We start from the raw sequence: 18,536 nt of genomic DNA on the forward strand, positions 1-18,536 counted from the left end.
GAACCTCAGTTATTTTTCGGTTGTATTAACAAAACACGGGTGCTGCATGAAGGACTTTTACAGTAGTATTTCTTCAGTTCTGGGTCTGTGATCCCTCTTGCCCTATTCATTTCTGTCCAATGGAAGTGATGTTCATCCCTTGTGTGGTTAAAATTATAATTTATAATGAGACTTGCTTACACTGCATATGTTGCATTTGGGTTCATTTTCATTCACATTGTAACAACTCGTTTTACTGCTTTGTCGATGACAGGCAGATCTTTTTACTTTTAAATTATGTACAGACTAATTACCTCCACCAAGGAGATTATGTTTGTGTGTATGTCCGTCGGGCTGTGTACTGTCATGATTCCGGCGCTGGTGGCAAGCTTGGTTACTCATTCCATTCACCTGTTTAACTCTGCCTAGTTTCTCATTACTGCTTAACCTTCCTATGGTGTTAGGGTCCCTACGGACCCGTTTTGAGTTTTAGCATGCATAAAAGTACTTCATACATTTGTTTTTTGCGTTGAAACTTTTTGACTTTGTCAAGGACTTTCATTTAAACAAAGTAAAATCAAATTTTATTTTTTTACTAAATTATAAAGTGCTCTGGTGAAAAAACTGACTTTTGTGGTGTTTGGGTCATTTGTGACCCGGTTAAAATTTTTGATTATAAAACAATATAAAATGCCTAAAATGTAATCATGAACACACAATCAACCAACAGCCTCTTCTTCCAACCACTTGAGCTTCAGTTAGGGCCTTTTGTCTTTGCCTTTTTGTGAGAACAAACAAAGGGAGACATGTCCAGGATTGTCAAGCCATTTGAGTGTAGAGGTGGTGACTTGAAGAGTACACATCACCAATTCACAGGATGCAACAATAAGGAGAAGATTCACTGTAAATAAAGCTTTGGATCACATCTTTGCTGCAAATGAGGCAGAGGACACGCAGGATTTTAGCGATGGAGATGAGCAGGCCTCTGAGAACGGGCAACAATGTCGCTTTGGACCTTGCAGATGATCTCAAGAGTCCTCAGATTTGACAATCGATACACCAGAGCAAAATCTGACAAGCTTGCTCCCATCAGGAATGTTTGGGAGAGATGGGTGCAACTCCTTCCACTGATGTTCAACCCAGGGCCAGAGGTGACAGTGGATGAACGTTTTCTCTCTTTTCGAGGAAAATGCCCGTTCCGGCAATACATGCCCAGCAAGCCAGGCAAATATGGCATAAAAATCTGGGCAGCCTGTGATGCTAAAACAAGCTATGCGTGGAACCTACAGATTTACACAGGAAAATCTGCAAGCGGCATCCTTGAAAAAAACCAAGGAAAACGGGTAGTCCTCGATTTGACTACTGGACTGCAGGGTCACAACATCACTTGTGACAATTTTTTTTACATGCTATGACCTTGGACAAGAACTTCTCAGGAGGAAACTCACCATGGTGGGCACCATAAAAAAAATAAATAAACCTGAGCTGCCCGCTGAAATGTGGCTGGTGAAGGACAGGAGGAGTGGACAATCTGGAAAAGCTGACTGCCACCTACACTTGCCAGCGAATGACCAGGAGATGGGCAATGGTTGTGTTTTACAACATCCTCAATGTATCTGCATACAATGCATTTGTGTTGTGGACCCATATTCACCAAGGGTGGAATTCAACCCAAAACACTAAGCGGAGAATGTTTTTTGAGGAGCTCGGGAATTCCCTTGTCAAGCCGCACATTGAGCAACGGGAACGGGTGCCCCGAGACCCAGCTACTGCAGACTTGGTCAGACAGCTGCAGTGGTCATCAAACACGCCATCCACATCCACAGCAACAAGAAGAGTATCAGCATCACCTTCCCCCTCTGCAGCCAGCCCTGCCTCAAGCACTCCATCCACAGCCACAATGCCAGTGAGACCACCTCGCTCAAAAAGAAAGAGGTGTCAGGTCTGCCCTAGCAATATGGACAGAAAAACCTACACAGTGTGCTTCACCTGCAACAAATATATCTGCAAATAACACACCAAAAGTGTAAATATACACAAATATAAATATTGTATTCAAGTTCTATTGAAAAAAGACTTGTTTTTGCCCTTTTCTTGAAGTAAATATATATGGGTCCAAAATGACCCGAAACACCATAGATGTTACTATATTTGATAATATTAAAATTAAAATCTTTTTTTTTGTTGAACATTTATGAAATGTGTTTTAATATATCTCAGTTGCACTCAGGTAACAAAACAACTGATTATTTTGTTGCCTTCTTCTCTTAAGGTTCATTTGACCACTTTTTAGACATTGAAAACGAGGGGTATGCTGCTAAAACAAAGGCCCAGGGGGCCACAAAAAAAAATTAAAACCAATCTTTTCATAGATAAGGGAGCCCAATCAGCTAAACAAGAGTTAAGAAAAACATTGGATGATAAAAGATTGTTTTTAGGGTATTTTATGGCTGATTTAATACTCGGGTCCAAAATGACCCGCTAACACTACAGATGGCAGCAGAAAGCTAACACAAGAGGAAGGTTAAGACCTTTTAACAACACACATACTTTTTGTTAGAGATGTTTGTACTTTTTTTTAAAGGAGGGAATTTGAGAAGTCAGAAATAATTAGTAAAGGTTGCTTACCATTAGGTATAACTGTGGAATAAGATTAATCATTGTCATTGTTCAGCTGAACAAAACTCATTTCCTCTGAAGTAGAGTTCTGCTGTAAAAAATGAAAGTATGTGATCAGATAAAATATAAATGCCTTTAGAAAAAAATGTTAGCTGTAAATGTACAGTCATATGTCTGTATTGCTGTATATATATATATGTATATATTTTACTATTTTTCAAGGCTGCACTTTTAAAAAGATTTAATTGTCCAGAGAGCTGTTCCAAATGAAATTTCTTTTTGTTTTACACTTGGAAACAAAATGACAAATAAATCTGTCTAAGTCTAATAAGATCTGATATAGATCTTTTGGAAAAATTCAAAGGTATCTTCTGAAATAATCTGGGTTTGAAACTCTCCTGAAGTCATGCAAAACATTTCTCCCTATTGCTCTCCAAGGCCCCAGGGGAACCAGACCGCCAGATCCATCAAGGATAAGCCAGAACCTTTCGGAACCAAACTACTGCAAAACAGACCTTTTGCAACACATTTCTCTTGAGTTTCAGAACGTATAGAGCCAGACTGGATGAGAGAAGGACTTCCCTGACAAAGAACCCCTGCTGTGTGCCACTGAGACAAAGAACCCCTGCTGTGTGCCACTGAGACAAAGAACCCCTGCTGTGTGCCACTGAGACAAAGAACCCCTGCTGTGCCCTGACTGCAGAGCTGCAAATGGATGAAACTCAGGCCCCGTCCACACGAAGACGAACCCTGGCCTAAACGCACAAATTTTTCACCAAACCAGCCTCTCATCCACACGAAGCCGGCGTTTCGGGGGTCTGTAAACGATCATTTTTTTATTCACCCTTCAGAGTGGGAAGATTCTGAAACGCCGTCTTCGCGTTTCCATCTTTACACCCTAACCGCATTTTTTTTTTTACACGCATGCGTCATAGCGTCGCCTCTAAACACGCAAGCGCGACGATAGTATCACAACAACAATGGCGCCTTACTGTGTTGAATGGTTGCTGCTCATGCTACTCACCCTGCTGTCGGGCTTACAGCAGAATCTTCTTCTTCTGGGATATCTCCAGGAAGAACAGAGGAATATAGACGACATAGTTCAGCACCTGAATTTGACTGAACCACCAAAATGGACCCGCAGGGCGACCAGGCGAAGGTTTTGGGTGAGGCCTGGCAGAACCAGTAGCTGGTGGGACAACTTTGTTAATGGTGTTGTTCTGGACGATGAATGGAAGGCAAACTTTCGCATGTCACGACAATCTGTTGCCACGCTCACCGATGAAATACGCCCATACATTGAATGCCAAGAAACGAACATGAGAGCACCTATGGAGCCGCTGAAAAAAGTAGCAATGACCCTTTATTATTTAAGTGACGAGGGCAGGCTCCGAAAGACTGCTAACGCCTTTGGTGTATCGCGGCAGGCTGTTTCCGTCACAGTCAGGCAGACCTGCAGGGCCATCTCCATTCACCTTGGTCCCCGGTACATCAGACTACCCTTTTCAGAGGATGCCGCCACGGAACTGGTCGACGGTTTTCAGCGTGCTCATGGAATGCCCCAATGCCTGGGAGCAGTTGATGGCACACATATTGAAATAAAACAGCCATCGGTCAACTCCACGGACTATATAAATAGAAAAGGTAAAACACCCTAAATGTCCAGGCGGTGTGCGATTATAAGTACCGATTTATGGACGTTGTTATAAAGTGGCCTGGAAGTGTGCATGACGCACGCGTGTTTGCTAACTCGGAGGTAAATCAGTTCATGAAAACCGGAAAGATTCCTACTCTCAAACGGCAGATTGTGGATGATGAAGATCCCATACCAATCTTCCTCCTTGGAGATCCGGCATATCCGCTTCTGCCTTATCTGATGAAGGAGTTTTCCAATGGTGGATCATCGCCACAAGAGCAGTACTTTGGGCTCTGTTTATGTAGGGCACGTATGGTTATTGAGTGTGCTTTTGGCCGCCTGAAAGCTAGGTTCGCTGCACTCAGAAGGCCGATGGACATAAATATGACTGACCTGCCTTACATCATATATTCTTGCTTTGTCCTTCATAATTTCTGTGAGGCCGCCAAGGAGACCATGGACGAAGTATCTGTGTTAGGAACAATGCAAGGAGAGATGGACTCTCAGCCTCCCACACAGAGCAACAACTACGTCACTGACTGCAATGAGGGGGAAGGAAAGAGAGTGAGAAGAGTTGTCATGAAGTACCTTGATCCTTAAAAACTAGGATAGTGGAAATGCTATTGCATATGTATTGCATTGTGACATTTACTTGCAGATCTGCATTTGGGAAAAGATTTGCAAGCTTTTGAACAGCTACTATATTTACTTTGTATATAACAATTTGTATGACTACCAGTCCTGCCTCCATATTACCTGTGTGCAGTTATTTTTGGCCTGAGTAACAAAAAAAATAAATAAATAAATAAAAAAAGGTTGATAACCACAACTTGTTGATTCCACTTCCAAGCTCAAGATATTTACTTTGTATATAAGTATTTTCTATGACTACTAGTCCTGCATTCATATTACCTGTGTGCAGATATTTTTAGCTAGAGTAAAACAAAATAAATAAATAAAAAAAGGTTGATAACCACAACTTTTTGATTCCACTTCCAAGCTCAAGATATTTACTTTGTATATAAGTATTTTCTATGACTACTAGTCCTGCATTCATATTACCTGTGTGCAGATATTTCTAGCTAGAGTAAAAAAATAAAAATAAATAAAAAAAGGTTGATAACTACAACTTGTTGATTCCATTTCCAAGCTCAAGATATTTACTTTGTATATAAGTATTTTCTATGACTACTAGTCCTGCATTCATATTACCTGTGTGCAGATATTTCTAGCTAGAGTAAAAAAATAAAAATAAATAAAAAAAGGTTGATAACTACAACTTGTTGATTCCATTTCCAAGCTCAAGATATTTACTTTGTATATAAGTATTTTCTATGACTACTAGTCCTGCATTCATATTACCTGTGTGCAGATATTTTTAGCTAGAGTAAAAAAAAGAAATAAATAAAAAAAGGTTGATAACTACAACTTTTTGATTTCCACTTCCAAGCTCAAGATATTTACTTTGTATATAAGTATTTTCTATGACTACTAGTCCTGTATTCATTTTACCTGTGTGCAGATATTTCTAGCTAGAGTAAAAAAAAGAAATAAATAAAAAAAGGTTGATAACTACAACTTGTTGATTCCACTTCCAAGCTCAAGATATTGACTTTGTATATAAGTATTTTCTATGACTACTAGTCCTGTATTCATTTTACCTGTGTGCAGATATTTCTAGCTAGAGTAAAAAAAAGAAATAAATAAAAAAAGGTTGATAACTACAACTTTTTGATTCCACTTCCAAGCTCAAGATATGTACTTTGTATATAAGTATTTTCTATGACTACTAGTCCTGTATTCATATTACCTGTGTGCAGATATTTTTAGCTAGAGTAAAAAAAATAAATAAATAAAAAAAGGTTGATAACTACAACTTTTTGATTCCACTTCCAAGCTCAAGATATTGACTTTGTATATAAGTATTTTCTATGACTACTAGTCCTGCATTCATATTACCTGTGTGCAGATATTTTTAGCTAGAGTAAAAAAAAAATAAATAAATAAAAAAAGGTTGATAACTACAACTTTTTGATTCCACTTCCAAGCTCAAGATATTGACTTTGTATATAAGTATTTTCTATGACTACTAGTCCTGCATTCATATTACCTGTGTGCAGATATTTTTAGCTAGAGTAAAAAAAAAAAATTAAAAAATGGTTGATAACAACAAATTGTAGATTCCACTTCCAAGTTCAAGACATTTGTGAGCGATCTTAAAGTTCCACTTGACTTGTATATTGACAAATATAGATATATTAAATGTTATGCTTAAATGCAATAAAAGAAACAAATGCACACTCCAGTATGGCTTTTATTAAAGTGAAACAGTTGTTAAAGCTGGGTCACAGAACCCAGGCTGTGCAAAATCAAAAGTACAAAAAAACTTGGTTCTTTTCCGAGAACTGAACAATTCACCCGGGTGATGTTGTGCTATATTATAACTGTATTAAAGTGAAACAGTTGTTAAAGCTGGGTCACATAACCCAGGCTGTGCAAAATCAAAACAACTAAAATAACTTGGTTCTTTTCAACGAACCAAACAATTCACCTGAGTGATGATGTGCTACATTGTAACTGTGCAACAGATGAACTTATTCATCTTGAAAAAGTGATCGGGTGTAAGAAAATGAGGGTGTGTTATGTTGTGACGGTTCCTGTGATTGTGGGGTCGTTGGTGTATATCTTCCTGAGTGGAGTGCTGGACTTGGTGTGTGACAGTGGGCTGTTGAATTGGATGGTGGATTTGGGTACAAGTGTGACTGTTGGTGTCCTTGGAAGTGTCCATAAGCAGTGTTGCTATTGTAGTGACGTGCAGGTGGAGGCTGGAGTAACAGCTCCCTCAGTAACGAAAATCCATCTTGTATGGTGTTGGTGATGTTGGCTATGTTTGTGTTAATTTGTTGTATGTTCTCCTGATTGCGCCTTGATGTCTGCTCCATCAGCTCAAGCATTCTTCTTTTAATCTGAATATCTTCCTCTGCGGTCTCTGTAGGAGTCCTCCTCTTCAGCCTGTCTCCTCTGTGGCTATTCAGCTTGGCCTGAAATGAAATAAGAACATTATATAGTGGGCAACAGTTTGGCATATGTTTGTTGATTTAAAAAGGAACATTACATGGTATTTCAAGTCAGTTACATCTATTAGGCGCACTGTACTATGCAGCTGGTATGTGGGGGTCTGAGCGCCTCCAACAGAAATAGTATGCATAGTTATTAATGATTGCTGTAGTTCACAAAGCAAAGTAAAGTACCAAATAGAGCTCTGTGAAAGAAAAAAAAAGCTGAACGCTTTATCAGAAGCGGTGCATAGTTCTTAATGGTTGCTATAGTTCACAAAGCAAAGTTAAATACCAAATAGACCTCTGTAAAAGAAAAAAAAGATTCTTTTTTTTTTTTTTAGAGAGGTCTATTTAGTCTTTTACTTTGCTTTGTGAACTATAGCAATCAATAATAGCTATGCACTGCTTCTGATAAAGCGTTCAGCTTTTCTTTTTCTTTCACAGAGGTCTATTTGGTATTTTACTTTGCTTTGTGAACTATAGCAACCATTAAGAACTATGCACTGCTTCTGATAAAGCGTTCACAGTTTGTTTTTCCCAGTATAAGTATTATAGTCCATTTTTTAGGGCTGTGGGTGAATTTTACAATAAGGCATCTGGGGTTTTACACTGTAGCTGCTTCTTACTTATGACTTTTTATTGTTATTTGTTTTTACTTATTTTGCTATACGTTTGTCAAAGTTTGGTTATATCTGGGAATAACACTTAACATCTGACTCTCTGGGTTACTTTTGTATTAAATTTCTAGTAGGGCGCACCACACCTAAGGGCGCGCCGCACATTTTGAGGGGAAAAAAAGACGTTTATATGCGCCTTGTAGTCATGAAAATACGGTACTCTAATAAGTACATGTAGGGCGTTGATGTAACCTACCTGCAGCATATGTCTGCGCTGCTTGATTACTGGAGAAGGCAGCACACTTTCGGCTGAGACTGCAGATTGCGGCGAGTCAGCGGGCTGATCCGAAGTCTCGGACATCTGCGTGGAAGTCTCGTCCAGGTCCGCCGTCTCGACTCCAGATTCAATCGAGCGCGTAGCAGGCGATCCACCCCAGATCTCCTCACAGAGTTCGAAAAACAAGAGCACCACACGCCCAAAGCCACTCTTTCGTCCACTGTCCACCGCTGCTCTGTATTTTCCCCTGATATTTTTGATCTTTGCGGTCAGTTGTGCTTTTGTAATTGCTGTGGAGTCATGAGGAAAGTCACGGTCTGTACAGTCACGTGGATATTGCTCCTGGAAAGCCGACATTATATCGCTGTATTTTGAATGACACGTCTCCCAATCGACACTTTCTTGTAGTCTTTTGACTTTATAATCAAGTGTAACTCGAAGCAGCAGTTCCACTTCATCATCTGTCCAAACAAGACTTGTACATGCTCGCCCAGTCATACTTGCCGCCATCTTTTCTATTCGGTTCTTCTTCTAGGGGTTTTCCGGTTTGGTTGTTGTAGTGCGCATGCCCAACATTTCGTCGCCTATTCTTGCTTTGGCATCACAGCGCCACTTACAGGCCTGGCATACATTTTGCAGCGTTTTCATGCATTCGTGTGGACGCTCACATTTCTTTTACGTCTCCGTCTTTACGGCAAACGTTTTGGAAAATATCAGCGTTTCGTATTCGTTTTGACTTCGTGTGGACGGGGCCTCAAGCTTGTCAACTGGACATGGAAAAAGGTTTGCAGGTCTGGCATTATTAGGGACAGAACAAACAATATGTCTTTTAATGACGCTAATCATATCACATGTTTACTGCTGAGTAAAGACAATGCTAATTGATGCTAAAGAATGGGCTGCATGCTACGCTATGCTACAGGAATATGGGTTGAGCTGTTGCTAAAGCTTAGAAAAGCTTTATTTACTAAGGGTTTAAACACTGATATAACATTAGTGTTCATGTGTTCCTCAGATGCTCGTTACATTTCCATTACCAAGTATGACCAAGAGTCATTCAGCGGAATTCTGATGTCTATTCGCTGCTAGCTATTTCAAAGAGGGTAAAGCTTTTTTTTGGTTCTTGATTAAGGAAATAATTAAATAAAACATTTGGCCAAATAATGTTTTATTCACCTCATGGGTTTGCATTGTGAATTGGTCTGGAAACATTCCGATTTCTTTAAAATTAGTGAAAAGCTAATTTGATCATATCCCAAATTCTTCCAGATAAACTTTGGTTTCAAAAACAAAATCCATCTAAAACTGTAATATGTTTTTCAACCATGTTCCCCTTCCTCTTTGTACATAGTAGTTTAGTTCAGTTTTGTTGAGTTTTACTAGTCTTAGTTGAGAGTGTTAAACTGAAATATGTTTGACTTGGAGCTGAATGATTTGTGTTTATAAAAATAATTCAGCTCTAGATTCTCTAGATTCTCCTTGTGTGTACATGGTTGAATGTCTCTGTTCCTGTCCATGTCAAAAATACTAGCAAAAGAAAAGTAAATCTTTTGTTGAAAGTGGCTAGTAAAATTTACTTCAGTTTGTTTGTTAAATCAACTCTTCTTAATAAGTAAAGTAAGTTTTATAGGGTGAAACTAACTAAGGATATCTATGTGAAAATAGTTACCTAGCTTTTTAGAAGTAAATAGTGTTAAATTTCTCTTTTAAAGTTGTAAATCAAAGAACACAGACAGATCAACTTGTATTCTGTACAGGTTAACTGGTCATATATTATATCTGTAATCATACCAACAAATACTCAAACAGCTTTTCTTATTGTTTGAGAAATTATTGAAAGAAGATACTGTTTTACAATGCTGTTCTGTAAACAACATTAACAGACATATTATATTAGATCAAACATAATATACAATAAACCTATACAATGTTCTACTGACCTGTGTGGGACCTGTGGTTAAAGAGTCGCTAGGAGAGCTTGGAGTTGGTGGGCTCTCAGTGACAATAAACACCAAAAGACCATCTGAAAGCTCTATTGTGTGCTCACGTCTTCCCAAAACTTCTTATTGTAATGGAACAAAATGCATCATAATTATCTGGAATCGAGTAAAACCTTTAACAGTACAACAACAACTATAGGCAAGGATAGATCAAAGTGTGTGTCCTGTTATTTCACAGTGTGCATTCTTAGGCTAGTAAAATATTTAAAAATCAAATATCAAAAGAACAAATATGTGCTCAGATCCCATGTGGATCACTAATCAGATTCCCTGCAATGAAACATGTGTTGTGAGCAAAACAGAATTTGGATAATAAATGTGGTATAAATCTACATGTTATCTCTGTTTATAGGATATTTAAAATAAAAGCACCAATTGCACATTTCAATTCAATTCAATTCAGTTTATTTATATAGCGCCAAATTCACAACACATGTCATCTCAAGGCACTTTACAGTTCAACCAGATCATACAGTCAAATTGATACAAAGTTTTCTGTCTAAGGAAAACCAGTTGATTGCATTGACTCATTGACTCAAATACAATCCCTCACACTAAGCATGCTTGTAGCGACAGTGGAGAGGAAAAACTCCCTTTTAACAGGAAGAAACCTCCAGCAGAACCAGGCTCAGTGTGAGCGGCCATCTGCCGAGGCCGACTGGGGTTCAAGGAGACGGAAGCAGAGACACAAAAAGCAACTGTAAAAGGCGGCCCCATCCAGGAAACACACAGCCAGGCAGACGAGCTCCGAGCCAGCTCCCATTCCAGAGGACGAAGAGAGCACATCCACTCAGTCACGGTCAGAGAAACAGGACCACACTGGAAAACAGGCCGATCTCCAACATCTATAAACAAGGGTGTTGATGGAAGCAGCACAGCTGATGTTTCTTTCCAGGATGACGTCACAGCCAAACAGGAACAGACGAGGCAAAGCTACTCTGAGGAAAAGCAGAGAGAGCAGAAGGTTAGAGATTGAACTAACAGATTCTGCAGAATAGGAGAACAGAGAGAGAATGAAGCAGAATGATGAAATGGGGGTCCCTATATCCTCCAAAAGTCTAAGCCTATAGCAGCATAACTATAGAGATAGCTCAGGATAACCTGAGCCACCCTAACTATAAGCTTTATCAAAAAGGAAAGTTTTAAGCCTAGCCTTAAAAGTAGACAGGGTGTCTGCCTCACGGACTAAAACTGGTAGTTGGTTCCACAGGAGAGGAGCCTGATAACTAAAAGATCTGCCTCCCATTCTACTTTTAGAAATTCTAGGAACCACTAGTAAACCTGCAGATTGAGAGCGAAGTGCTCTGTTAGGAACATAAGGAACAATCAGATCTCTGATATAAGATGGAGCTTGGCCATTTAAGGCTTTATATGTGAGAAGGAGGATTTTAAATTCTATTCTTGATTTAACAGGAAGCCAATGAAGAGAAGCCAGGATAGGCGAGATATGATCTCTCTTTTTAATTTTCATTAGAACTCTGGCTGCAGCATTTTGGATCAGCTGAAGGCTTTTAACTACAGTTTGTGGACTTCCTGATAGTAAAGAATTACAATAGTCCAGCCTTGAAGTAACAAATGCATGGACTAGTTTCTCAGCATCACCCCTGGACAGGATATTTCTAATTTTTGCAATGTTCCTCAGATGAAAGAAGGATATTCTAGAAACCTCTTTGATATGGGATTTAAATGACAGGTCCTGATCAAAAATAACACCAAGATTTTTTACTTTATTATCTGAAATCAGTTTAATCCCATCCAAATGAAGTGACTGGCTAATCAGCTTCTTTTTCAGAGACTCTGGTCCAAAGACTATAACTTCTGTTTTGTCTGCATTCAGAAGCAGAAAGTTAAGAGTCATCCAGGTTTTTATGTCTTCAAGACATGCCTGTAATCTATGTAATGGGTTAGCTTCATCTGGATTTATAGACAGATATAGCTGGGTATCATCAGCATAACAGTGGAAATTAATCCCATGCTGTCTAATAACTCTACCAATTGGGAGCATGTATAAAGTAAAGAGAATTGGTCCTAGCACTGATCCCTGTGGTACTCCACAGGTAACCTGTGAGCATGTGGAAGATTTGTCATTAACATGAACAAACTGAATTCGATCAGATAGATAAGATTTAAACCAGTCTAGTGCTGTTCCTTTAATTCCAACAAAATATTCAAGTCTTTCTAAAAGAATATTATGGTCAACTGTATCAAATGCAGCACTAAGATCTAACAGGACGAGCACAGATACAAGTCCATTATCTGAGGCCATGAGAATATCATTAGTGACTTTCACCAGAGCTGTTTCAGTGCTATGATGAGCTCTAAAGCCAGACTGAAACTCTTCAAAAAGTTCATTATGGTGTAAGTGATCGCAAACTTGTTTGGCAACTACTTTCTCAAGAATTTTGGATAAGAAAGGAAGATTGGATATAGGTCTATAATTAACCAAGTCATCTGGGTCAAGAGACGGTTTCTTAAGCAGAGGTTTAATTACAGCAACCTTAAAAGCTTTAGGTACATATCCCTGTAACAGAGATAGATTAATCACATCTAAAATGGAGGAGGAGATCAAAGGGAATACCTCCTTAAATAACCTGGTTGGAACTGGATCTAACATACAAGTTGAAGGCTTAGATGAAGACAATAATTTTGCTAATTCAGAAAGTTCAACTGGATCAAAGCAGTCTAAACCCGGTTCAGATTCCATGACTACCTCAGGTACAATCGCGGATAGAGGAGTGCTTATGATCTTATTTTTAATAAGATCAATCTTATTTATAAAGAATCCCATAAAATCATTGCTGCTAAGAGCAGGTGGAATGGACGGTTCAACAGAGCTATGGCTCTGGGTGAGTTTGGCAACTGTATTAAAAAGAAATCTAGGATTATTCTTATTCTCCTCTATTAATGAGGAGAAGTATGCTGCTCTTGCTTTACAAAGGGTCCTCTTATACAGCAGTAAACCATTTTTCCAGACTTGGAAGGACTCCCGCAGGCCTGTGGAGCGATATTTTCTCTCCAGTTTCCTAGCATTTTGCTTCAAAGTACGCAGCTCTGCATTAAACCAAGGAGCAAGCTTTCTATTTTTAACGGTTTTCATTTTCAAAGGAGCTGCGTTGTCTAAGGCAGTACGCAGAGAACTAGCAACCCCATCAACAAAATCATCAACCTGTGAAGGGGAATAAGCTATGCTTTTGCACTCTGCAGCACTGCTCAGTGACACAGAGGAGAGAGAAAGTGAAGCAGATTCTTTAAAATTTATAACTGCACTATCTGATAAAGATCTACTAAAATTGAACCTTCTTTTGGGGGAGGAGAACTCTGTTAAAGTAATCCTGAAGGTTATTAGAAAGTGGTCAGAGAGGACAGGGTTGTGAGGAAATACTGTTATTTCTTCACATTCTATGCCGTATGTCAGCACAAGATCCAAAGTATGAAGATGAGAATGTGTGGGACTATTCACATTTTGAACAAAGCCAATAGTGTCTAAGATAGCATTAAAGGCTGCTCTTAAGCTATCGCCTTCAATGTCAGCATGGATGTTAAAATCTCCCACTATGATGACCCTGTCAGTATTTAATACCAAATCAGAAAGGAACTCTGAAAACTCATCTAAAAATTCAGAGTAGGGACCTGGTGGACGATACAAAGTTACAAAAAGAAGAGGTTTTCTTGCCTTGAAATTTGGATCAGGGAAATTAAGGGTTAAATGTTCAAAAGAGTTGTAGGTATTAACTGTTTTGGGAGTAATCAGTAAGTCAGACTGGAAGATTGTTGCTACTCCTCCTCCTCGCCCAGAACTTCTGGGTATGTGAAAATTTAAATAGCTTGAAGGAGTTGCCTCATTTATGCTCACATAATCCTCTTGCTGCAGCCAGGTTTCTGTAAGGCAAAACAAGTCAATGTGATTATCACAAATCAAGTCATTAACTAGCAGACTTTTAGAGGAAAGCGATCTTATGTTAAACAGACCGCATTTAATTGTTTTAACTTTTTCCCCAATTGAAGTTATTTTGATTTTAATTAGATTATCATGATTTACTCCTTTGGGAATCTTTGCTAATTTATTAGATTTTGGTCGTGGGCAAGACACTGTCTGGATGGAGTAAAGAGTGGGTAACAGTAGAGAAGCTGCAGAGATGTGTGTTAAACTACAACTCTGCTTCCTGGTCTGCACCCTGGGTGGTCAGGGTTTTGGAGGACTAATAAATGTGGCCAGATTCCTAGAAAGAAGAGCTGCACCATCCAAAGTGGGATGGATGCCGTCTCTCCGAATCAGACCAGGCTTTCCCCAAAAGGATTGCCAATTATTAATGTAGCCCACGTTGTTTTCAGGACACCACCTAGACAACCAGCGGTTGAATGACGACATGCGGCTAAACATGTCATCACTGGTCAGATCAGGGAGGGGACCAGAGAAAATTACGGAGTCCGACATTTTTTTGGCAAACTTACACACCGAAGCAACACTAATTTTAGTGACCTCCGATCGGCGTAACCGGGTGTCATTACCACCAGCGTGAATAACAATCTTACTGTATTTAACCTTATCCTTAGCCAGTAGTTTCAGGTAGGATTTGATGTCGCCCGTTCTGGCCCCCGGCAAACATTTGACTATGGTCCCTGGTGTCTCTAATGCCACGTTTCTGACTATGGAGCTGCCAATCACCAGAGTGGGCTTCTCAGTGGGTGTGTCACTGAGTGGGGAAAACCGGTTAGAAACGTGAACGGGTTGGTGGTGACCAGTGGGCAGAGATCCACGACTACGCTTTCTGCGTACAGTTACCCAATCGCCTGGCTGCTCAGGCACTTTTGGAGGACAGCTACGTGGGGGGCCTACTTTAACTCCTGGATGTTCAACAGCCTGAAGCCTGGATTCTAACTCTGACACCCTCGCCTCCAAAGCTACAAAAATACTACACTTATTACACATCCCATTATCACTAAAGGAGGCAGAGGAATAACTGAACATCTGACACAGAGAGCAGGAGAGAGGAGAGGAAGAAGGAAGAGTTGGAAAAGAGTCAAGGGAGGGAGAGAGAGAAGCCATAGCAATGCTAAGCTAGCGCTAGCCTAGGCTAGCTACTCCTTGCTATCAGAAATAAAACCGTGTGAAACTGACAAGTGCTCAGTAGAAAAGTGCCGCAGAAGGTGCTATGTTTTAAAGTAGTCAGTTAGAGTTACTTAGATACAGAGATATCACAGAGAAAATAACTTAACTTCAGATGGAGATCATCTGAACAGCTGCAACAGCTCCACACTCCGTTAATCCAAACAGGAAGTGAAAAGGTCCAAACAGGAAGCAGGCCAATTCCAGCCATTTAAAGGAGGAATTTAGAACAGGTACCTTTTTGATCTTTAAAAGATACACAGTAGGTGTTATCAGCCACAGCTGTCAGTGGTCCATATTCTCCTCCTCTAGATGTGCGCCAAACTTGTAAATATTATTCTATTTTCTTCTTTTTTTCATCTGAGAGAATGCTGTTACACTTAATAAAAACATGATGCTGGTAGTTGTCTGCCATCTTCCACCCAGGTGTGCTTAGCTCTTAGCGTAGAAATTCCAGTACTAACATCTGATCTACGTCTACTTTGTGAAGCAGCTGTTAAAGGGCATCGTCTTCTTACCTGGTGACGTTAGCATACATAGCACTGAGCACAGAGCTCTGTTCATAAGCACTCACATAAAACCTTAGAAGATAACATATTCTAGTTGCATTTTTTTCATTTCTTTTTTATAAAAACAAAACTAACTTTATATAAAATGTTCAGCAGATACCTATTAATGTTTCATTTAATGTAATAATTTTGAAGGTAATAAACACTGGATTGCTTTAATATCTCTGTTCGGCACACCTTGGACAGAGCAATAATGTGCTCCTCCTGACTAGTGGACTTATCCTGTCACATTACAGGCACAAATAGACTCAGAGAGGGAGCGGTTGGCAAGGTTAGATGGAGTTTATTGGAAGGTTCTCGGTCAGGCAGGCGGGGGTACATCCTCGTAATCAGGTGTGAGGCGGTCGTAAACGGGGAGTCCACTGTAGCAGACGACGGATGAGGTTCAGGAAAGCAGATGAACTGGTCAAAGGGGCAGACAAGGCAGGTTAGAAGCGGGTCAAACTTGGCTGGGTCAAACTAGAGGTGAGCAGACATAAATGGCCTGAAAGAGTTACCACTGGGGTTAGACAACAATCTGAACCCGAGCAGGTGGAGGCTCCGTCCTTATATTGCACCAGCTGCTGATCATCCATCCTTTCTATTTTGGCTCTGTGATGACATTAACCGTATTTTATGGTGCATTATGTTGGAGCACCAGCTTATCTGCAATGGAGAGGCATTGGTTAGAAAACCCATCAGCTAAAACGACTTGTAAATAGGGAAAACTTACTGTACTGTGTTGTACTGTACTGTATAGTTTGTTTCTCAAAAATGTTTATTGCAAAAGTATGTGATTAATACATTGAATGAACATAAGAAGATGTTTTGCAAGTTGCATGGGGCTGATTGATCTATGAAAAAGAAGTGTGGCCATTTTTATTTGTTTCTCTTGCTACGTCCCACAGTTCAACACAAACTGACTACCTATAGGACATTTCCTCAAGCATGCAGGATACTAAGTAGTAGCTTTGTTGGATTTAGGTTGAAACTTCAAATGCAAAGCATAAACAAATCCCTGTAGTTTGTTTTGAACCACCTCCTCTAAAAGTTCCTAATATGGATATTTTGTGACTTGCCTTTTCTAATTGCTATACTCATTTCCAGAGGAATTAACCCCACCGGGCAGGAAAATGAATCGCAGTCAGTGTTAATTGTTACAAATTACCTAAGGAGTGTCAAGATTTGGAGGTGTTGGTTAGAGGACCCAAATGCAGAGATGAGTAGGTTGAGATGAATAAAGTGATTTATTGGTAAACAGGCTCTGAGGCAGGAGTCAAAAAAATCCAACAAAAATATCTCACAAGACAGGAGTCAAAAAATCCAACAAAATATCCACAGAACCAGAATCTAAGAGTCATCAGGGAAAAAGCAAAACTAAGAACCAGGAAGAGACAAGGAAGGAACGACAAAGAACTGACCAGAGGTTTGATGAGAAGTAAGACGAGGATCCAGCAAACAAGAACTGAAGAGGGAGGGTTTTTAAAGGGGACAGAGACAAAGAGAGAGCTGACGAGGAAATTGGCAACAGGTGCTGGTAGGACAGAGAAAACAGCAAGGGAGAACAGAGCAGGAAACAGAGCTAGGGAAAGAGGACACAAGAGGGCAGCAGAGGACAACAAATGGAAAACCTGGAGGACAGGAACTAACAAGAAAAACAAAATAATAATTAGACACTAAAACAAGGAGCAAAGTAAGACTGAATACTCTAAATAAACATAGTAAAACCAAGACTGTGACAGTACCCCCCACTTAAGGGCGGATCCCAGACGCCCTAAAATGTCCAGAAACAAAAACAACCCACCCAGGGTGGGCGGAGGGGGAACCAGGAAGGAGGGCATGAAAGCAAAACAGAGTCCAAAAAAAAGAACAACCCCCCAGGGTGGGCGAGGGCAACAAAGAGTCTCTGGAGGCCGGCCGCGGGGCCGGAGGCGAGGAAGGGTCTCTGGAGGCCGGCCGCGGGGCCGGAGGCGAGGAAGGGTCTCTGGAGGCCGGCCGCGGGGCCGGAGGCGAGGAAGGGTCTCTGGAGGCCGGCCGCGGGGCCGGAGGCGTGGCAGGCGCTCTTGAGGCCGGCCGCGGGGCCGGAGGCGTGGCAGGCACTCTCGAGGCCGGCCGCGGGGCCGGAGGCGTGGCAGGCGCTCTCGAGGCCGGCCGCGGGGCCGGAGATGAAACAGAGTCCTTGGTGACCGGCCGCGGGGCCGGGGGCGAGGAGACAGAGTCTCTGGAGGCCGGCCGCGGGGCCGGGGGCGAGGAACAGTCTCTGGAGGGCGGCGTCTCTGACGAAGGAGGGTCTCCGGACGCCGTCTCTGACGAAGGAGGGTCTCCGGAGGACGCCGACTCCGTCTCAGACGTAGGCGCAGAAACCTTGGGGGACGCCGTCTCAGACGCAGCCGCAGGAACCTTGGAGGAGGATGACGTCTCCGTTTCAGCAGCTCAGCAACAGTCTCTGAGGGGACCGCCGACTGCGGCTCAGGAACACCCCAAGAGACCACCGCCGACTGCGGCTCCGGGTCAGGAGCAGAGGAGCCCGCCGATTGCGGCTCCGGGTCAGGAGCAGAGGAGCCCGCCGATTGCGGCTCCGGGTCAGGAACTGAGGATCCCGCCGATTGCGGCTCCACAACGGGAGCAGAGGAGCCCGCCGACTGCGGCTCCGGGTCGGGAGCAGAGGAGCCCGCCGATTGCGGCTCCGGGTCG

At 41.2% G+C, this 18,536-nt stretch overlaps 1 protein-coding gene across 1 annotated transcript; it reads right to left on the reverse strand.

The window, feature by feature from the left end:
- Positions 1-6,677: 6,677 nt before the first annotated feature.
- On the reverse strand, positions 6,678-8,789 carry LOC119783587. The gene is made up of 2 exons (XM_038285185.1): positions 8,167-8,789; positions 6,678-7,275 (listed from the first exon to the last, which is right to left on the reverse strand). The coding sequence occupies exons 1-2, from the start codon at positions 8,695-8,697 to the stop codon at positions 6,829-6,831; spliced, it is 978 nt and encodes a 325-aa protein (XP_038141113.1). The 5' UTR covers positions 8,698-8,789; the 3' UTR covers positions 6,678-6,828.
- Positions 8,790-18,536: the final 9,747 nt, after the last annotated feature.

Source organism: Cyprinodon tularosa, unplaced genomic scaffold, assembly GCF_016077235.1.
Source record: "Cyprinodon tularosa strain WSP-4 unplaced genomic scaffold, ASM1607723v1 ctg1050, whole genome shotgun sequence".
Classification (NCBI taxonomy): Eukaryota; Metazoa; Chordata; class Actinopteri; order Cyprinodontiformes; family Cyprinodontidae; genus Cyprinodon; species Cyprinodon tularosa.